Here is a 23,104-nt window from a genome sequence, read left to right on the forward strand (position 1 = left end):
CCTTACTCTACTCAATATTTAATATACACATGTATATAAGACATTCCTTTAAATAAAGCAACATGAAAACCCATTTATCTCTGCTAAGAAAACTAAGATGAGTTCTGGGATCAAAACTCTTGCCCTTTCTTACCCAACATGTTCAGACCCAAATACCACATGAATTTTAAAGAACAAAAAATAAATGAAGTTGTAAAAAAAAAAAAAAAAAAAAAAAAAAAAAAAAAAAGCTTCAGAGTAGCTGTATCTCACTCCACTGAGGACACCACTCTTCCTTACAGAAGCATACTGCTCCCCTGAAACTGATTCCAGAGTCAGGAGAGTCACTGACTTGCATTGTAGCCTGATTGCCTTGTGTCTCCTCTCACTGCTAACTGGTTGCTGCTCATCTGCTCTGGCCCTTGGAAAGGCAAAGAGTATTTTCTCCTGCCTTAGAGAGATGCAGTGTGTGCAGATGAAAGCACTGGTTTTTACTGGCTTCCCACCACTAAACAGATTATGATCCAGCTACAAGCTCACCCTTGCTGCACAAATCACCCTGTCCTCACTTGAAAAGTATAAGCAATAAATGTTTAAATGAGTAAAACAGAAAATCCTTTCATGTATCAAATTAAGGTGCTTTGTTTTCTGTTTGTTTTTATCTGATCTTAGTAAGTGTTGAAAATTGAATTTTGGAGACAAAGCAAAAAAAAAAAAGTATTAACTGTTTCTTGTTTGCCTCAATAGCCACAAGTAATTGTGTTAAAGGCTTGCTATTTGCCAATGAACAGAAAGCTAGATATTGTAATCAGGTCATGTTAAAAAAACAAAACCAAACTCACAGGGACTCTGGCCCATTGATTCTGTAACCTTACTGATGAGCTTTCCCCAGACTTATCGCATTGAAATTATTGGGAGCAGTGAGAGAAAAAACAGGCATTTTTCTAATTTGAATTCATGTTAAAGTGGGGTAAATTACCAACGACTCCCATGGCTCTGACGGGTCACCTGAGCAAGGGACAGGCTTTGTGTGATCCCCTGTTCTAGTCTCACTAGACACATCTACCAACAAGAATGTAATGAAGGGGAAGAGGAAGACCTTTTAATGTAATTTTCTCACCTTTTGCGGGAAGATGGAAATAGCATGAAGAACACTAGATTAGTGTCACATCATAAGGTCTGTCAAACAGGAGGCTGACTAGTTGGAACTACAGGGCCCATGGCCAATCCCTCTCCCATCAGCTCACCTCCCACTTCTTTAACATCAACATCCAGAAAGAGGCAACTTGAAATGCTCTGTTACGGAACTCCAAATTTAACACGTCCATCAGACATGAGGATCACAGGTGGGGGTCTGAGCACTTCTGAGATGAGACGGGAGTATTAGGGAAGCCCAGGGCCTTAGGAATCAATGGCCACATAGCTTGCCTTGCTTGGCTCAGAGAGCAGCTCCCACAGCCACCCAACGCTGACCCATCTGACTAATGGAGGAACTGAAACCCAAAGGGTGTCTAGCACAGCATTCATGAAAAGAGAGCCCGTGCTCCATCCACCAACCCACTTCTTCCCTTAGTGTGGATGACACAAATTTAAAAGCTATAAAAAGAGAAAGGAATGGAAAGAAAGACAGAAAACACAAACCAGTCCTGGGCCAGAGGAAGGAACAGCACCTTTTATTTAAGATTTACAGAAAGTTAGCACGTTTCCACTTGGAGATATTTCCTAAATTAACAAAGTCTGTTTGAGGAAATAAACACTGAATACATATTTTGAATGGAAATATAAATGTTAACGACACACATAAGGCTCGTTTCCTAATTGGGTCTGTTATCCACATACAGAATATAGACCTTACAATATCACAGTCCATGACAGTTGTAGAAGGTCCACCTTCACCAACCACATCCTCCCCCACAAATGGATGAAACCCCTACCCAGTCAAGAGGGTCCCTCAGCTCTCTGCTCAGCAAACCACCTGCAAGTAGAGCCAAGTGTGCGCTTCACTCCAGCTGCAGGCTCCACCTCCATGTGTACCAGGTGACAGCTTACTTGGAGATGTCATTTGTGGAAGTGACATATCACCTGTATGGTCCCAACACAGTCCCAGATCTCAGTCTACAACATCTATGATCTATTCAGTATCCAAAAGGATGTATTTGGAAAAACAAAAATGCAGTGACTGATGGGACAGACTTTCAAGAATTTTCCTGTGGCTTCCTGTGTCCACCAATGTCAGGCTTGTGGCACTGATTTCCAATCAGTTTAGTTCCTGACTTTCCAAAGTTTTCTTGAGTCTGAAATACTTTCTCCACTCTCTACTCAGCATGTGATAGTACCAAGTTGCCTACCTGCCTTAAGACACACATTCCTTCAGAGACAGGAAGTGCAGTCTCCATCTATTACAGGGACTTTCAATACGGCATTACCAGACATCACGTAAGCCAGTAGACACCTTCCAACCCACTGCCAGGGGCTATGTGGCCATCAGGAAGACTCAATGAGTGCAGCTGGGGTTCACCCGACTGCGGCCACAAAGCAGACCCCTGCCCTCCTGCGGGCTGATACACATTGAGTTTTTAATATTTTTTTGACAAAACAAATCCCCTCACAAGTTGAATACTACATCATTTTAAAACACAATTACAGACCTTGAACAATAAATATTTCTATAACCAACATTATTTCATGTTTGTTATGCTTTCATAAAGAAAGAAGCATAGAAGTGCATTCACAGACGGTTTTAGATTTACAACTGATAAGAATCCTGTGCTCAGCAGATATAATGGTCTAAAATTAAGACTAATCTCAAGCAGGTCTTCAAGTTAACATCACAGTGAAGTATTATAAGTGGAATCAAGACAATTAAAATTAAGTCAACCATCCTAAAATCCTAGAATTCAGGAAAAAATTTATTAAAGTTTGTACAGACTAGAATCCTCCTAGCTGTTCCTAATTTAAAGGCAGGTATGAGTTACTGAGGGCATAAAAGAGGAAAAAATAAACCAAAAAAAAAAAATGCTTTAGTCCAAAGAATGTCATTGTGCTTCATAGTCATCTACTATACCGGCTTCTATATAGTTAGGCTAAAAGGACAGCCAAGACCAGTGAGAGCTGTGGCCATTTAGCCACACAGCTACTGCTCCTATAAAGGCAAGCCCTTATCAAAAGTTAAATGAGTCTCTAAATGTTCTACTGATTGAACCACGTCCCAGCTGAGTCCTCAAAAGCAGCCATGCCTTGAGAGTGGGCTGTAGAGGGGGAAGGGAAGAGCCTGGTCCAGCCAGCTGCAGCAATAGGCCAGCTGTCCTCACCTCAAAGGCTTGAGAGCAGAAGACTCACCAGCCTACCTGCTGTCTTAGCTCATGCGACTGGCAATGCCCCTGTACCAAAACTAGGACTCCACTACCCCAGTTGTTTTGTGTGTGTGTGTGTGTGTGTGTGTTCTTAAAGCAGAGTATCCCTGAAATGCTAGCATGTTTAACATACTGCCAGGGTTATATGTTAAAGGCTGAACAACTATATAGGCTAGAAAAAAATAAACAAATGTGGATGTGGCACACAGGACTCTGACAAGATGACACATTGCTAGACTTGCTAGACTTACATCCTTGTTAGTTAAGCCCATGTCCCTTACCCTTCCTGAACAAGAAAAAATGCAAACATACTTTTCTGTGTAGTAAGGATGACCATTTTCTATCACTGGCAGGAAGGGTAATGAGAAAAATCCTAATATAGTAAGTAAAACAATAAAAACAGGTACCCAAAAGGAGAAAAGCCAATTTCAGTCACCAAAAAAATGTTGAAATACCAAGAATCAATGTTTCCTTTAAAAACAAAAACTAAAAAGCTCTCAAAGTCATTACTAGGAAGCTTAATAAAAGCTCTGAAGGCATGCTAGGAAAGCCTTCTGCTTTACTCTAGCAACAGACAATATGGATTTTTATTATCACAAAGATAAAACACAGGCCCGGAATAATAGGTTTATTGATGCTAAAATAAGGTGCTGACCCTTGGAGTTCCTAACAGAAGTCCACCTGGGCATCAGGATACAGCCTATATGTTTGAATACGTGTGAGACATACAGTACCTTAGAATCAGTGACAGAGAAAGAAAGCAAACTTACTAAGTGTTAATGACCCCACCGTTCACCTGCCACCGGACAAACATTTCCTAAAGAAGGGAGCTATGACCTCAATGGAGGTCTCAGGCCCAAATAAAGCAACTGAGGACAACAAAGAACCACCCATTCAGGGTTCCCCACTCAGCTCACGTGAGCAGGGAACTAGGCGCTTAGACAGAATGCACACCAGTGCTGAAGGACAGACAGAACGTAACTCAGCTCAGCCCTCACTCCAGGCTATGAGCGCCTATTTCAGGAGCACTCTTCCATCATTTAAATTTTACATAAACACAGGCATCATTTTTTCTTTGAGAAATGAGACGTTTACTTATGATCTTTATTTCCTTCTTTGTAATGGAATTTGTGTTACAGACTCTTACTGGGTGCCAGTCTCCTATACCACCTGGCCAGCCCACAGGCTCCAGACACAGCCCTGCTGAGTCCATGGACTCACAGACATGTGGTTGCCAAGCCAGGCTTTTTAAGTTTTTTCTTTGCTTTTCTTGTGACATGTTCTCTCATTTATGGAATGGCCCTGTCCCTCATCTGGCTTCCAGCCCCAGAGAACCCTGTTTTACGTTTTCTGGTGCTTTTTCAAGAACTACCTCAACTAATTCCAGAACCAGATATAACTTGGCTGAGACCATCCCATGCCAGAAGCAGGGTGCTCAGAGGCAGTGGGTGAAATGAACGCCCGCATGCATGCAGTAAGGACCCTTTCCTCTTAGATCCTGTGTTTTATTCCTTGTCATGCTTAGATTTCTTGTTGGTTTTCAGGACATTCTCTTAAAAATACTGAAGTTGTCTTCTGTTGGGAAACACAGGTGTAAATAGATATGAATACTAAAGAAAGTTTTGAACTACAACTACACTTAAAGGCATTGTGACCAAAGGACAACATTCACTTTTCATTGACTCTGAGGAGAAGCTCCCAGGGAGGGAGAAGTTCTTCTGGAGCAGAGGGGGGACTGAGGAGCACCTGAAGGGCCTGGCTGCTGGGCACAGGCCTTTATCCTACTCCCTGGTGTACTGCTGTTAGAACGGCTACAATTCAAACCGTTGTACATTCACATAAGTCTTCATCTCTTCAGAATCAGAGTTTTATACAGAAAGCTACCTCCCCTTGCAGGCAAAGTAGTATAAACAATGGTTTGAAGGAAAATCAATTAGGATCAAATGGTAAAAATTCTTTGAACGGCAGAAGCAAATCTCATCTGAACAGTGGACAGTTCAAAAGATCTAAGGCTCGAGAGGTAGCAATGCGCTTATTTTTATTTTTATTGGACATTTTTATAGAAAATGAAGGAATTCCATGTTAAATTTGTAGCATAATAAATTTGTCATGTAATTTCTGTACTCTTAGACAAGCTATTTCTTCTTGCGAAGCTCTTTTGAACAGGAGTCTCTGTTCTATTCACCTCTTTGAGGAGAGCTCAGCTAAGAGCTGACACAAACTCTGCTCATTTTCCTGTGAGACTCCCACTAGGTCTCTGGGGTGGGCAAATCCCACATGGAGGACTATCCCTGCACTCACTGCAGAATGAAGAGCGCTCTGTTCCTGCCCCTGCCCCAAGGTAGGCTATGTCTTCCCCACCTGAAGAATATTCCAGGATCCCTACCCTTGTTCCCTCATACTCCATGCACTTGGCAGCTACCAACTATGCTACTCTGTGTACACCACCATTAGCTCTGAAGTCCTCACGTCCCCATCGCAGAGCAGAGTGTCTGTCCTCCAGGTGGTTCCTGGGCACCCACTCAAAATTCATCATGCTCTAATTTCAAATGAAATCCCTTCATTTTTGCCCAAGACCTTTCGGGATAGTGTCTTTACTTTTGAGAAATCACTTCTTGAAACAGGGCCATTTTCTATACTATCATATTTCTTCACATACTTTTTAATTTTATGATTTATATTTAAATTTACCTGAGATCTTTCATGTCCTTTGAGAACAGTACAACGTAGAACGCTCACACTAGGTATTCTCTGAGGTCATGTCTCTTGTTACATTTGAGCAGAGCCAGCTGAGTGACCTACCAGACTACAACCTCATAGTCTATACCCTACTGTGCACACAAACAGAGCTAGGGTTCTGCTACACCTGGATTTATTTTATCCGCACATGCACGATGCAATCAAGAGGATCATTTTTCATGCCAAAGCAAAATTTATACTTTTGGATAAAAATGGAATGATGGTGATTTTATTATTTTTATTGTAATATCCATTACTGTCACAATAGTGAACCACTGAGTCCTTGCAAGGTGCCAGGCACTCTATGTGTTTACATGCGTTACATTACTTAATGGTTTGGAACAAAAGTATTTCTGAGAAACTTTCATCACAGGTCCAACACTGACGTGTCTGAGTGGAACGGCCTGGGCACCGCTCACACACCCCGTGCATAGCACAAACTCTGCTTCTTGAGCTGAGGGCAAGTGGAGCCTTTCCTCCCATGCAAACATGCGGGCACCTAGGTACGCCCCAGCTGGGCATCCAGGACCACAACATTTAAGACATGATGCTGATGTTCTACAAAAGCAATTGATGATGTGGTTGTTGTAAATAACCTGATTATGGTGTCTTCTAGATATCAGTGACTGGTTCAAGACTTGAATGGTTCACAATGATACTGTAAATGATATTTTTCCCCTAAAAATCTACTGTGTCTAGTGTCGTAGTAAAACTGTCAAGTAAAAAAGGACAGAATCAAAACTCTTCCTGCCTTTTATGTGGGAAAACTGGTTTAGTATCTACAATACTGAATGTATTTCATTGGCAATGAAAATAGCTGACAATGGACCTTTAGTGTGTCCTGCTTGTTCTTTCTTACTGATGGAGCAGATGCTGACATTTTTCCATAAAAACTCAGTAAGTTGTAAATTGCAGGGAAAAGAAATAACAGGATAACCCTTTTAATATGATCAGAGCTCTGGGACAGCCTTGACTGAAGGGTCTCCTCCTCCACTCAAACTTTAGATTGATCATTAGAATATGAATGTGTTTTTATTATGAGATGAATGTGATTGATTAAATGGCCTTGATTGGGTATCTTACCTTGGTCTTAAAATTTGTTATCTGTTTTCTTCATTGTATGTGTTTATTAATACCAGTAAAAACAGATTATCACACATCTTCCATAAAATGACTGTGATAGAAATGTCACTTAGTGTATACGATGATGCACCACCTGCAGCAGACATCTTGGGGTATTACATCATTCTAAGTGCAGTACAGGGCGGCTGAGTTCAAGTCCAACTTGACTGATGTGGGCTCCCATAAAAGCTGTTACCAGTGAAGGCGAAAAAAATAAGAATTTGCTCTACTAAGGGAACAAAAAATGAAGTTACAAAACACTTAAATCACATCAATTCCTTCACAGGCCTTTGTCATGCAAGTGTGCAATTTTAATATCTTCATTGGGGTGATGTAATATCATGTAATTATTCCAATATAAATTTATCATATACATTTTTCAAGAACTTAAACTACAACATGTCCTAAAATGTCTTGCAGTATCAACCCTACACAATTCTCTTTCAATAAAGTGTAGTGAAGGGAAGGAAATATAAACATGCAAAACGTAAGTGTCCCAAATTAAGGAGGCAGTCTGATTCCCCAAACAGTAGTTTTCATATCAGAATCAGACTCAACAGTCTTCACGTCTCATGTTAGCAGGCACTTGGCACTGTACACCTGTAAACACTCACTGTGGGGTTCAGTAGTGCTGCTGCATATGAGATAAATCGAAATTTAACAGTACAACTCTATAAAATAAGATATAAAGGAATATTCACATAAGCCACACAAGTAGCCTAATAGAGAGGGTCTAGAAATTTAAATGATTTTATTTAAAGAACATTAATGTGTACTGTGATATTTCTGTATCACCTTCAAAATGTAAGAATATAAATTCAATACATTTCCTACATAATAAAAATGTACTTAAATCACCTATCAACCTCTGATGTTGCAACTAAGTCTTGTTACAAAAATCTTAGTCTCTCCAAGTTCAGACTACGAGAGCAGAGATGGCACCAGCTGCTGTTCCTTCCACCCTCACTGTCTTCACCTTCAATACCCAGTAAATGATGAACAAGAATAAGAGATAGATTCAGTAACTCAATATTTTTCTCTTTCCCATGTCCAACAACAGTATATGTAAAATACCACTGGATAAACAGACCAAAATATGAATAAAGAAAAACTTATTTGAAAATTGTATAGGGCTAGAATCTAACTCAGTGATAGAACACTTGCCTGGACTCACAAATCCCTAGGTTCCAACCCCCCAGCACTTAAAAAAATTCATTAATGAAAAGTCTAACTTTAATACCTAAATGAAAGGGTTTCTGTTTTAGAAACCCTTTCATTTCTAATATGATTAACTAGAACTGTAGACCATCTTTAACTTTCTAAAATGCTAATCTAAATATGGGTAATAAAGGAAAAATGAAAAATAATTTATACAAAACTAGCCTTTTTTGTATTTCAGTAACATTTTAGAAGCTCAACAACAAAGTGAATTTGTACAAATATAAGAAATACTTAGTTTTCTACACATTAACAACCAGAAGCAAGCCCAAGTCCCATGGGTATGAGCACAGGAGATTGTGACTGAGGTGTCTATGTGACTAAGAGCCTACTACAGGAACACTCTGGATTTATACCACACTTCAGGTTCAGAGCAGTGAGCAACACGGTTCTCAAGAGTGTTCCTCGGGCAACCCAGGCCCCTGACCATCCTGCAATGGAAGGCCCAGACCTCCACTAATACAAAGAAACAGCGAGGACACACGCAGGCCTACTAAGGACCACAGCAGAGACCAGGTAAGAAGTGCTGCCTTGGATCACATAGGAGAGCGGGCCTGTCTGGTTCCCATCTCACTACCCTGTTCATGAAGATCAAGGTTATCAACTCCTTACAAACTGTGAAAATAAATCTCCAGTTTACAGTGAGAATTAAAAAAACAGAATTACAGAGATCAAAATAACAAGAAAAAAAAAAAAAAAAGGAAAGTAAGATCCATAAAGGTAGTCACTAGAACCAAGACATTAAAACTAGCTCTGTGCAAACAAAACAAAACAAAACCATTCCTCCTGAATTTGTGGCTGTTTTGTTTTTGTCAATGCAGACTTTAGATTTGGTTACACCATCTACACGCCACGCTACAGTGATGGCAGCAGCAGTAGCTTGTTATAATACCACTTACTTATCTGCTATCATGTATTTTGTAAGACCAGAAACACAGGCATTTTAATATAGTGAGAGTTCTAACTTGCCTCCACACTAACACCTGATACATGCCAGGACAAAAGACCAGAGACACGCAACGCATTGAGGACCAAGAAACCTTTGGCTTCCCCACAGGCTGGTGAGCCCCTCTAGCCACCAGTGTGGGCCCACAGTGGCCAATGTCAGTGTGGCCAACATAGGATGTCCTGGGAGAGCCAGTGTGAATTTCCTTTCGTGTGAGGAAAGAGTTAAGTTTACAGAACACATGATTTTAAAACAGATTGCAACAACAAGACTGAAGTATGTATGCACACTTACACATTCACCATGTGCATGTATGTATTTATATTGAAAGTGCTCATACTAAAATAGTGCGTTATTTTTCAATTTTGTGAATTTTAGATGGCTAAGAACACCTGAAACTCACCTATGCCTATGGAGAACACCAACATAATTCTTTTAAAATAGGACTTCCACTCACACTGCAACTTGAGTAACTAACGGCCTTCGCATGAATGCCATGGCATCACTATCATTATTTTACCTCATTCTCAGTTAAGGATGCAGAAGGAGATGAGCTTTTGCTAAACCCAAGTGCTGAAGATGCTGTTGCAGAAGCCCGATTTCGCTTCTTCAGTGGTTTGCAAGCATCAGACAGATTTTTCGTTGCTGTAAAGTAAGTTTATTTTATAAAGTTTAAAATCTTAAGCCTCGCAGCATTCTTATTGCTTTAAGCCCTCAAGTAAGTGAAATCCTAAAGATGAATCTTCTGGTTTCCTTAGTTGTCACTAAGGGCTTAACTTTTTATCATAGAAAACTGTTTTGTTTTGTTTTTTTAAAGCAGACAAACTGTACAATGAATTCCACATCCTACAACTTTCCAACCCCAAAACCAAAACCCCAGGGCCAACAAATCTTCATCCACACCTGGATCCACAACCCCCTATGGAATTGTCTAACACAAAGTCTACTCATAACTTCATGCATAAAAGACCTAGAGTATACCTCTAAAATAAAATTTTAAATACAATAATACCACTTTCATATTTAAGAAGAATAATCCTCAATTCAAATTTCCAATCATAGATGCTTGTTTTAAAAAATAGCTGATTTTTTTTTTCCAAGACAGGGTTTCTCTGTGTAGCCTTGGCTGCCCTGGATTAGCTTTGCAGACCAGGTTGGCTTGAACTCAGAAATCTGCCTGCCTCTGTCTCCCTGAGTGCTGGGATTACAGGCATGCACCACACCACACCTGGCAAAATAGCTAATTTTTAAAAACCTAATCATCTTGTGCAGCACACATACACACAAAAAAACAAAACCAGTCTCTCCAACTGTTTTGGAGACAGTGAGCTTCTGTGCTAATCTATCAGACAGGTGCCTCGACAGGATTATTCACACAAGTCACAGGGTCTGATTTTTCTTTTTTTTAACCACTTAACTATGCTCTTTTTTCATATACGGTCCTTAAACTAATTTCTTTATCATATGGAACAGAAACAACTAATCATGACTTTTACTCTTGGCTAGTAAGTATGAACCAGCAGAAGCCTAAATTAGAATGGCAGAATTTATGGTAACAAGTATTTTTGCTTTAAATTTCTCTTCTAATACAATTTCAAATTGAAAAATAATAAAGTCAAGTGAAAATCAGTAGAAAAGTAACTTCAATATGACTTAATCCTTATGATTTACATATTAAATCAGTTATTTTTCAATTCCACAAGATCTTCTTTCCCATTTGTTTTTGGTATCAGCTTAATTGTTTACTCTTCTGAGGCATCCCTGTACCCCTTTGCCCAGCCATGCTCTCATGTTCCTGTCTCTCTCAGGTGCCCACACTAAAGGACCACCCTGCTCACCCACCCGGGCACCCTGAGGAGCCAGGAAGGAGCCTGACCACATTACCTGCCTGGCTCTTGAGCGAGGAGGCTGCCTCTATGGCCTTGTAAGAGCTTGTTCTGGCCGTTTTGTCGGTGATTGTCTCTCTCTGTTATTTAAAGCGGGGGAGGGGGAGGTGGACAAAGAGAAGAAAACAAAGAAAAAAATTCTTCTAATGTGAATGAGCACCGGCTGCTGAAAATTTACACAATAGAAAATTATTCTTTTGGAAATGTGTTCCTTACACAACAGGACCACAGCTTCCCAAACTGACTTAAAAAAAAAAAAAAAAAGCCTGAACTGATTTCTTTTCTTATTCTTTCCTGACTCTCTAAAAGATGTTAGAAGGGGAGAGTGGACAGGGCTGTGGCAATACCTTCCGTGGTTCTGTTAAGGTACCTACCTTACATAAGTTGTATTTCATGTGCTACCCAAACTTCTCACTGAATCCAAAGAGGCCCAATCAAACTGAAGTCATCCCTACTCTACCAGCATTAGGAGTGTAAGTCATAAGCTACGACACTGAGGATTTCTAAATTTGAGACTATCTCCATATTTATTTACCTCACAAGAGATTAACAATAAAACACCTTTAATAACTAAAGATAAAGGAGAGATTTTCAAAATGCTGAGCCAGTGGTGATAGGCCTGTAATTTTAACTGAAAGAGAATCACAAGCTCAAGCTTGCCTGACAACTTAGTGAGACCCTATTTAAAATGCAGAAACAGAGCTGCTCCTTCAGAGGACCCAAGTCTGGGTCTCAGCATCCTTGTCTTACACCGCACAACTACCTGGAACTTGAACTCCAAGGCATTCAACATCCTTTTCTGGCTTCCATGGAATTCACTTACACAAATACACACACATATACATGTATAAAAATAAAATATATCATTAATAAAATTAAAGATTTGAAATTTTAAAAAAAGGGATTAACTACAGTTGCAGGACATGTATCCAGTATGGCCTTGAATTCAATTCCTAGTACTGAAAGAAAAGAAAAAAAGGAAATTCCGAACACGGTGGTAATGATCTCTGCTAGTGTAAGACCAGCCTGGGCTACATACTGAGAGACCCCCGTCTCAAAAATAAACAAACAAACAAATAAAAGTTTAGTATCATAATAGCCACATGCTGAGACTTTGAAAAACGTAGTTCAATCCAGGCATGGTGGCACATGCCCTTCCTTAATCCTAGCACTTAAAAAAACCAAGGCAGATGATCTCTTTGAGTCTGAGGCCAGCCCAGTATATATAGCAAGCTCCAAGCCATCTAAGGCCTCATTGTGAGACTGTGTCTCAAATAAATAAATATATAAAATAAACTAAAAATAAAAAATGAAGAAAAATACAGTTCAAACTGCCCTCAGCAAGGTATGGTGGCACAGGCTATAACCCTAGCTCTCAGTAGGGCAGAGGCAAGAGGACTAGAAATTAAAAGGCCTGCCTAGGCTTCAGAGAAAATGTTCAACCAGCCTGGGCTACATAAGATCCTATCTCAAATAACAACAAAAAAACAAATAAGAACCACGCTTCGACACCACAAAACAACGCTGCAACAAAGCTGCACAACGGTCACAGTGCTACTCCAGAAGACAGGGACTTTACACAGGTGCCAGACCTCAGATCTTGTCTACTGACATCTGTAAAGCCAACGCAAGTAAGATGAAAGTCCACTGAGAGTAGGCACGAGAATTCTGCTTAGCCTTCTCAATGTTGCTGGCTCATCAAATGTAATCAATACATATTGGGAATTATAATATGACTTAAATTTCTAAAAAAAAAAAAAGACTAGAGAGACACACTATTTTCTGAGAAGGGACTTCATTATGTTCCCCTAGCTGGCCTAAAACTAGAGATCCGTCTACCTCTGCTTTCCAAGTAGTGGGACTAAGGGCAGACACCACTACTTTTAAAACGTGCTATTTTCTGATAATTTTAGTTAATAAAAAAAATTATGAAAAAAATTATGCGTAGCTATTTAATATGGACCATAGTATTTCAAATGTTCTAAGCTCACATATTTAATATGGACCATAGTATTTCAGATGTTCTAAGCGCACATATTTAAAGGGCTTCTTGCAAGCATGTGTATATGGAACCTTTAAACTCTAGCAGCTCGCAGTAGCACTTCACCTCTACGCAGCCCTTGTGATGGCAAACGGATCCAAATAAAACTGCATATACCAAGAAAAGGGTACAAAATCTATTATGTTACACTACAAATAGAATGTTAAAAAGAGATAATATAGTTTACACTTCAGCAATGTGATCTTTTCTGATGTTTAAAATTAGAAAGAAAGATAATAAAGGCAAATTGGTCACTAAAGTATCAAGCTTTAGTCAAAATCTCTCTCTCTCTCTCTCTCTCTCTCTCTCTCTCACACACACACACACACACACACACACACACACACACACACACACTACTGTGTCAGAACTCCTACAAAATATAAATTCAAATATAAAGTACAAAGCCTCATTAAACTGAATTTACCAAAAAGATAAGTACACCCCAGACAGTTGAAACAAATGGTGCTAAAAGGTTCACTCTCTGTAATATGTGAGCTTCATATGGCAGGTGAATTTCACGTCCCGTAAGGTACTGCTCAGCTTGTCCTAACAGACACTGGCAAAACCGAGGCTCAAGGCCCTGGGCTGCCTTTAATACTCTAGTTTCATTTTTGCCTCAGTGCTGCCCACACTGAATTCCCAGTGAATAAGATCATGAATTACTAACAAAGAGAGTAAATTCATATAATCCATTTTAAGTATCTGTCACAAATTCTTTAACTTCCTTTTGAAATGAAACTCACCTTTAAATAATTTTCATGAATCTCATTTACACACTGAATAAATAATACCTACAGACAAACATTATACCAAGTACTGACAATGACACTGAAGGTCAGGCTCAGGCTACTTGAGCAATCTAGCTCTTCAACTTGAGTCATTTTTTAACACATAAAATCAAAATAATCATGCATTACTCAAAACATTTAGATACTGTTTCCTTGAACAAATTTGGAGCAATAGTCCCTGTGCTAATTTTCCTAATTGTTAATGAGCATGTCCTTTCTTCAGTGGCCTTTTCAATGCAGAAAATGGACAAACCACTTGGGCCAGAGCCCAGAAAAGCCCCCTGCCCCTGTCCTGGGTGAGTATCAAGAACTAGACGGCCTCTGCTCCTACAGGCCAGAACATCTCAGAACATTACCTTCCGAAGACTGTGCTTCTCTGTCCTAAGTCTTTTCCTGGGTGCATCTTCAACATCAACATCCTCTGGAGAGTCATCTGTTCTCTTTGTGTGATTTCTTTTTTTCCCATTCATATTTCCTTGGAGTAGAGAATGAGAGTTGGGATAAGCACACAGGAAAGGGTCCACAAGCTGCTACGGCATTCAGCTTGCAAATCAGAGACAGATACTCAGCAACAAGGCTCAGGTCTAAGGCCTACGTTTTACAAAACCAAATCTCTTTGCAAAAAAGAACTGGGGACCCACAAATAGTTACCTAAAGACTATTATCCTAATATTTGTTGTAGTTTCAATATAACATTAAATTTAAGTACAGCCCAGTCTGTTTTTAAAAATCTGTTATGATGGCACATGGCTATCCATGCGCATAGGAAGGCTTAGCATGAGAGATTTTTGAGTTCAATACCAGTTTTGGCTACACAGCAAGACATTACCTCAAAGTAGGGAAAAGGAAGATAGACAACTAGACTGTAGATCAACTTGAAAGGAAAATTACAACTTTGGGGCTGGAAGGATGGTTTAGAACACTAATTCTTGCAGTGGAGCTAAGTTTTATTCCCAGAATCCACACAACAGCTAACAATCGTCTATAATTCATTTCAGGAAATTCAACATCATTTTCTGGCCTCTGTGTAAACATACACATTCAGGCGAAATACTCTAACATACAAAACAAATCTAAATATTTTAAATAAAAATAAGAATTTCACCAGGTGTGGCAGCGCACACCTTTAATCCCAGAACTTGGGAGGCAGAAGCAGGCAGGTCACTGAGTTCGAGGCCAGCCTGGTCTACAAAGCGAGTCCAGAACATCAAGTTCAAAACAGAGAAACCCTGTCTTCAAAAACCAAAAAAAGAAAAAACTTCATGGCTATAGAGATAACCCTGTGGTTAAGAGCACTGACTGCTCTTCCAGAGGACCAGGACTCAATTCCCAGCACCCACATGGCAGGTCACAACTGTCTGTAATTCCAAGATCTGACACCCTCACACAGATTTACATGTAGGCAAAACATCAGTGCACATAAAATATAAATTGTGTCTTTAAAAAAGATCAAATAATTTCTTGTTTGTTTGTTAAGACAGAGTATCTCTGTGTAGCCCTGGTTATCCTGGACTTGCTTTGTAGACCAGGCTGGCCAAGAACACACAGAGATCCACCTGCCTCTGTCTCTGAGTGCTGGGATTATAGGTATGTGCCACCACTAGTGCCTGATTTAAATAACAATTTTTGTTTTAAAGATTGTATTTATTTACTTATTTATTTATTATGTACACAATGTTCTGTCTGCATGTATATCTGTGTACCAGAAGAGGGCACAAGATCTCATTATAAATGGTTGTGAGCCACCATGTGTTTGCTGAGAATTGAATTCAGGACCTCTGGAAGAGCAGTCAGTGTCTTAACCAGCCCCCTAAATAACGTTTTTTTACGGAATAAAGTTGCATCTGCATCTGGAAACTAGGCTCTTCCTGATAAATGTTTGTTTGACCTTATTTTAGGTGTCACTGAAAATATCACTAATCTACAATAAAGTATTTAAATATCACTGACCTAGAAAAATATGATGGATAGCAAAAAAAAAAATTTTTTAGAGTCACAACCACTTTGAATATGTCAATGTTTATTTTGAATATGTTATTTTCATTTGCACAACTGTTTGTCATCAGTCTTCCTTTTGTACATATGTGTGTATGGTACTAACGATAGAACCTAGGGCTTAAATTATATCCCCAGACATCTTTTGACTTTTGTTTGGTTTTAGCTTTGTTTTGTTTTATTTTCCAAGACAAGGTTTCTCTGTGTAGTCCTAGCTGTCCTGGGCTCACTTTGTAGACCAGGATGGCCTGGAACTCACAGCGATCTGGTCTCTGCCTCCTGAGTGCTGAGATTAAACGCATGCACCACCACACCCAGCATCTTTTTCCTTTTTATTTTGAAAAAAAGTCTCATTGCATTGGCCAGACATGCCTTGAATCCTCCTGCCTCAGCCTCCTGAGTAGCTTCGACTACAAGTATATGATACCAGGCCTCGCTATCTAAAAAACTGCTTAAGAACACTGTCATTCTCAAACTTTTGAAAACACAACACAGCCATGTCCAGAAAGCCACAGGTGGAGGCTCAAGTGCCAACAATTGCTGCACAGGGCTGTTCCTCAGGTCGGGGACTCAAAGTTATTACTGAAGAAGTCAAGCAATCCCAGTTAACTCTAGGCACTTAGTATGATCAAGGCCTAGCAAATTCTTTTTTTACTTGGCTCAAATTCTGACATCATTGCAGACTGGCCAAAAAGTCTGGGCAGAAAGGTCTGTCTACAGAGTTGAGGACAACGGCAGCTAGTTTGCTCAGCCACCACTGGAGTCATTCATGCCATGAGGCTCACTCAACCAGATACCTTAGTTGGGTTTGCATTCACAGCCCTAAACACTGAGACCCAGGTACTCCACTGTGAGGTGATTCTTTGTCATTCTTTCCCATAAACATCCAGAGCACTGCCTCCTCTACCTGGGATGAGACACAGTCCTTCCTACAGAAATCTGAGTTCCCTAACACTGAGTCAGCAGAACAGCAGGCAATGGGAGATTATACATCTTTATGTTCGGCACTGAGGTGCCTAAGAAATCATTGTTCAAAGACATTTAGGAGTAGCACTCACTTGACACACAATGTAAGTGGAAACCGTTATTATATATTGACTACAACCCCAAACACACTTATTGTTTAGGGTAAGCTATCCCTGGCTTCAGAAATGACAACCAGCCACCTTTAAGTACACAAGCTATTGAAAAGAAGTATCACTCAAAACTTAGTATACTAGCACACCATGAACTGAATTAAAAAAAAAAATTCACAAGCTCTAAACATCTTTCCTATTTTAAATTATAACATTTAAATGAACACAAGCAAAATAAACAAAATTCAAGATCAATGTATAAGCTGATATGAAACTCTAGCATGATGGTTTGAGTGAAAATGACCCCCAGAGGCTCATGTATCTGAATGTGAGTGTTTGGTCCCCAGTAGGTAGAACAGTTTGAGGACTGACTAGGTGTCGCCTTGTTGGAGGAGGTGTGTTACTCAGGGTTAGGCGTTGATGTTTCCCAGCTAGCCCTCTCTGTCTCATGCTTAGAGACCAAGATGCTGTTTTCAAGTATTACTCTAGCACCTAGTCTACTTGCCTTCTGTCAAGATTACCTCTATAATGACCATGGAATCACACTCTGAAATTATAAGCTCCCAATAAACTCTTTCTTCTCTAAGTTGCCTTGGTCACGGTGCTTTGTCATAGCAACAGGACTGTAACTAAGAAACCTATCAGTCCCTAGATCAAGCACCTCCATGAGGGCGGAGGGCCTACTAGTGTGTGTGTGCAGTCACCCACTAGTGTGTGTGTGCAGTCACCTACTAGTGTGTGTGTGTGCAGTCACCGTCTAATACTGGGCAGCTATTCTAGTCTAGCATCTCCTAAACTTAACAATGAATCTTAAGGAGTTACAGATTATTTTGTATTTTTACTTAACATTCAAACATATTACTGCTGGGTGTGGTGGTGCACGCCTTTAACTCCAGCACTCGGGAGGCAGAGGTACGTGGATCGCTGAGTTTGAGGCCAGCCTGGTCTACAAAGCGAGTCCAGGACAGCCAGGGCTACACACAGAGAAACCCTGTCTCGAAAAAAAAAAAAACACAAAAAACATATTACAATTTATTTTCATATTAGCAGGAGTACTTTTACAGCTTGTGTGTCCAAGTGCTTACACATCACAAACCCGGCCGACTGTTACATATTTTTCTCCAGGTTTTTCTCATCTTGCCATAGCCTAAACTAATAACTAATGTAGTTAGTGGATTTTTAAGTTTTCAAACTGAACGCCTACAAATGAGACACCAAATGAAGGCCAACCAGTCATCTCACTTGTGCAAGCTCTCATGCAAACAGGTCAGCACTGCTCTACATTGGGCTTGACCCATACAACTAAGCCTGGAGTGTTAGAACTACCTTTCTTTCCTACATGACCCCCTTCAAGTACTGTAGCCAGAATCCCTACTCTGTGTAACCAATAAAGTGAGGGTTCTGTAGACCATCAAAAAGAATTGTACCGGTGGTGAGGAGGAAGATGACAAGAGGCACTGATGTGACCACACTATACATCACAGCCAAGCAGAAGATACAGGGTTAAGTGTATGCTTACCAGACTCTTCTTCAGACTGGGCAGACGTCACAAGGGAAAACTTTGTATTATATCGTGCTTTCTGCTTTTCGTTTAGCATGTTCCACTGGGACCCAAGCAATTCTTCAATTTCCTCCCCCGAGGCATCTGGGTGTTCAGCTACAACCTATAAACAAAAACAAAAAAAAAAAAAAAAAAAAAAAGGAAATCAACAGAACTATACACTTACAAAATTCATTGTGATTTACATAAAAATTAAATGCATAATCCTTTAGAATTGAGTATGTAGAATTTTTATTCTCACAAAATAGAACTATGTCCCCAAAAATCTGTTCTTTTAAAATAAAGCATATAACCAATAATTAAATGCCTATGTAAAAATAATTGATAAATGATTATGAGAAAACATGTACTTTTCTAAAATCACTGAATCACTTGCTAAGTCACAATTTTCTAGGCATTCTCGAAAAACTAATAGGCAAGCTGTGTAAAAATGTTCCTCTGAGCATGGAGTGAGGTCTTGGTTTGTCATCATCAACAACTACAATAGCCACACTCCATCTTTCAATCTAAGTCATAAACAAGAGATACAGATGACAGTCTACCAAGAAACAAGACCCATTTTTGTCTAAGGTAAGCCAACACAGAGACAACTGGTCTACACAGACAACAAATTCAATTAACCTTGAGGTATTCGAAGAATGGCCCGTCCCAGCCTAGCAGCAAGGAATCTACATTTTCAAACATCTTCTAGGTGGCTCAGATACACAGTAATGACTGATCAGTAACCCCAACTGCAGATGGCAGTAACCCCAGGAGTTAAAGCCAATGGTGTTCAGCCAGGCATGGTAGCACATGCCTTTAATCCCAGCACTCGGAAGTCAGAGGCAGACAGATCTCTGTGAGTTCAAGGCCAGGCCAGCCTGGTTTATAAAGAGAGTCCAGGGCAGCCAAGACGATACAGAGAAACACTAACGCCAAAACCAAAAACAAACAAAAAAGGCCAATGGTGTTTAGATCCTGCCTAAGACCAAGTCCTAGGTAGAGTGAGAACTGTGAATATGTAAGTGAACTCTAATTGCGTACCTTCATCTTGCTCTAAATTGTTCTCACCACGGTGCCAATCTGGGTTTTCAGTTACAACTCTTAGCACTACCAGGGGTAACAAATGGATCTAGGTCCCAGGAAGGAAAAAAAAAAAAATGGAGGCAGTCTCTGAGCAGCAGTCTACATTCTCAAGTACCTACTTTTCTGTGGTTATATGGCAAAGAAACAGCCTAGAACATGCTGGAATTCAACTAGCTAGAGTTTCTATTGGGCATAGCCCTGTCCAACTTCCAAAGGATAAAAGCACGCACAGCTCCTCATCAATTTTGTTTCAGCTAAGCTGACAAACACTGGCGGTATCCATTGAAAGCTTATCCGCGTACTCTCCCCACAGAAGGTCTGCCATGGTAACTGATCACATACTACTGAGAATTTTATAGCACATTAAATTTGATAATAGTCGGGCATGGTGGTGCACATCTGTAATCCCAGCACATGGGAGACAGAGGCAGGCGGATCTCTGAGTTCGAGGCCAGCCTGGTCTACAAAGCAAGACCAGGACAGCCAACGCTACACAGAGAAACCCTCTCTCAAAAATCAAAAACAGAAACATTAAATTTGATAGACGGTTCCTTAAGTGTTAACACATCTCTGGGTATACTTGGCACCTGGACAGAGGCACACATTCTTAGCTGACCCCTAACTCTCTGGATGGACACAAATAGAAACTGAGGTACAAGTAAACAGGATATACTGTATTATTCAGACTTTATAGAAGCAACAAAATCTACATAGTGTTCCTCTTCAACATCTAATAAATTCACTTTTGTATATGATATGCTATAAAAACAGATCAGAACATCACTAACAGTTTTTTAGTATTGAAAATTGTTGTGCTTTCCTTTGGTTTGATGCAAGGGTGAAATTATTTCAGAGTAAACACTTAGGCGTGAAATTATAGAACAGAAAGAAAATACATCAGGTGCTCCAAACTTCTAAAACAGGCATGATCAAGTATTTATTCCTCACCAGCATCAGGCAAGAACTGCTATCTTTCTCATTTTCTCAAGCCCCAAGCAGCTAGCTCCAAGCTCACTGTTGCTCACCTAATTATGTAATAATGAGTCATCATAAATTCAATGTCTAAGCCCCTGCCTATGTGCTGGGTTGAGCAACAGCTTTTCATGTGCTTATCTTTCACTGAAGCTCACTAGTAAATTGCTGTCTTTTCCCTTAAGGTTTGCTGATGAGCTAGGGCAGTGGTGGCACACGCCTTTGATCCCAGCACTCCAGAGGCAGAGGCAGGTGGATCTCTGTGAATTCCAGGCCAGCCTGGTCTACAAAGTGAGCCCAGGACAGCCAGGACTACACAGAGAGACCCTGTCTCAAAAAAAAAAAAATTGCTGATAACTTTTTGTGTATGGTGTCCTTGACACATTAAGAAGAAAAATCTCCATTTTAAAACAGTTCCTTTACAATCTGTAGTCAGTTTGGTTTATTTCAGAAATCCAATGCAAGATATTTGATCGCACTTTGAACTCTGAGATTGTGTTATTACCAAAATAAAATCTGTTTCTAGTTGTGGTGTGGCTCAGCCCTAGCACATACCTTTAATCTAAGACAAAATTAAATAAAGTCAAAACCATAGGTCAAGAGGCAAAGCAAGCAACCAGTTGGCAGGAAGTGAACATAGAAAAAAAACCAGAGACAGTAAGAGGAAGTCAGGAGAACAGATAGGGAGATAGATACACAGGATGTAGAAAGGAACAACATGCAGTTTGAGGAGTTTTTGAGATGGCACAGGAAAGGAGCAGACTATTCCCTCTTTTGGGGTGTTGGCTGAGGTCAACTGGGTGCTTTCTCTGCCTGAGTTATTTAGCAGGCTTTCACACCAGCATTTGGCTCCTGAGTATTTATTGGTAAAATCAAACATTTGAGATTTTGTTAGTAACAACATTTGGTACTCCAACACATGGCATGACCACATAGACGAAGTAATCATGCCAGCTTCAGACAAACTTGAGAGGCCGTCGGATTTGGTAAGTTACCTTGGGAAGTCCTCAAGGAGAGAGTTAAGATGGGAAGTACCATAATGGAAAACTTTAGGGCCCTGCATACTGCTAGTTTAGATGGTTTGGAAATAAAAGCAAAAAATGAAAAGGTAGGTCTGGAGAAGTGGCTCAGAAGGTAAGAGCATTGTCTATTCTTCTAAAGGTCCTGAGTTCAATTCCCAACAACGACATAGTGGCTCACAACCATCTATAATGAGATCTGGTGCCTTCTTCTGGCTTGCAGGTGTACATGCAGTACAAATACTATATAAATAATAAATAAGTCTTAAAAAAAAGAAAGAAAAAAGAAAAGCTAAATGATAAATGACTTAACTAAAATTGGCTCAATATTGATTATGCTGATCACCATTTTGGTATTTTGTATTCTTTTTTGGTTTTTTGAGGCAGGGTTTCTCTGTGTAGCCTTGGCTGTCCTGGACTCACTTTGTAGACCAGGCTGGCCTCCAACTCACAGAGATCTGCCTGCCTCTGCCTCTCAAGTACTGGGATTATAGGCGTGCGCCACCACCACCCAGCTGGTATTTTATTCTTAATAGCCACAGTGGTTTTCTATGCTCTGTCAAAGAAAGAAGTCTTGAGATACAGGAAAAATAAAAATCTGAATAGTGGACTGAGAAGATATAAGCCTTAGAAGAAAAATAAAGGCTTATATAAATAAAAATGAGAAAAATACTCAGGCACAGACAAGAATTTAGACAAGAACCTACCACACCACTGCATGATGAAACTGAAGAGAGGGTGGCCCAAGATTTTTAGAAAAACCAACCTTAGTTTATCCAGTTACTATACAAGACCTGCCAGGAGACAACAGGCATTTACTCAATAGACTGTGGTCCCCAAACCTTTTGCAGATCTGCTGAATATGGCATTTAAAATGTTTAAGTTTTCTACAATAAATGATGAACATTCCTAACAGTAGCCTTTGAGGTCTCCACGAAGATAATGGGCCCTGCAATGATAAATCCACACGCATTGTGGTACTGCTAGTCTCTGGGCAAAACTGTCCCATACATCTTCTGCCACCAGGTTATATGCCAGGATTGTCACTAAGCCAACAAACATCACCCAAAGATCAGCTTAGACTACAAATCGCTCAGGACATTGAAGCTGTTGAGTTCACAGGAGACTAACACCAACATTTTACAGAATTTTGAACTAAAAAATATTTAAATCCTAAAACTGCCAAATACAAGCAAGCTGGACACTGTGGAAAGCCTGACAGAAATAGCTTCATTACTGTAAGCAGTTCTACTGTGTTCAAGTCTTTCCTTTTTATTTAGACAGAAGGAGGAATTGTTCATTCGAACCTCAAGACTGTGTTGTGTACAGTTTCTAGTTGTA

General features: G+C 40.0%; 1 protein-coding gene across 4 annotated transcripts in view; it reads right to left on the reverse strand.

The window, feature by feature from the left end:
• Positions 1-23,104, reverse strand: part of NSD2 (nuclear receptor binding SET domain protein 2) — a 79,357-nt gene that overhangs the window by 16,828 nt on the left and 39,425 nt on the right. For 3 of the 4 annotated variants that reach the window (XM_084797786.1, XM_084797785.1, XM_084797787.1), the window contains 4 exons: positions 18,666-18,810; positions 14,432-14,550; positions 11,242-11,323; positions 9,878-10,002 (listed from right to left, as the gene is read on the reverse strand). In XM_084797786.1, the coding sequence (XP_084653912.1) occupies positions 9,878-10,002; positions 11,242-11,323; positions 14,432-14,550; positions 18,666-18,810 (471 nt within the window). Of the gene's footprint in view, positions 1-1,631; positions 7,383-9,877; positions 10,003-11,241; positions 11,324-14,431; positions 14,551-18,665; positions 18,811-23,104 lie in introns of those variants that run through there. The other variant, XM_084797788.1, reaches the window with a different exon arrangement.

The sequence above is a fragment of the Acomys minous genome, assembly GCF_964271855.1.
Source record: "Acomys minous genome assembly, chromosome: 10".
NCBI classification, from domain to species: Eukaryota; Metazoa; Chordata; class Mammalia; order Rodentia; family Muridae; genus Acomys; species Acomys minous.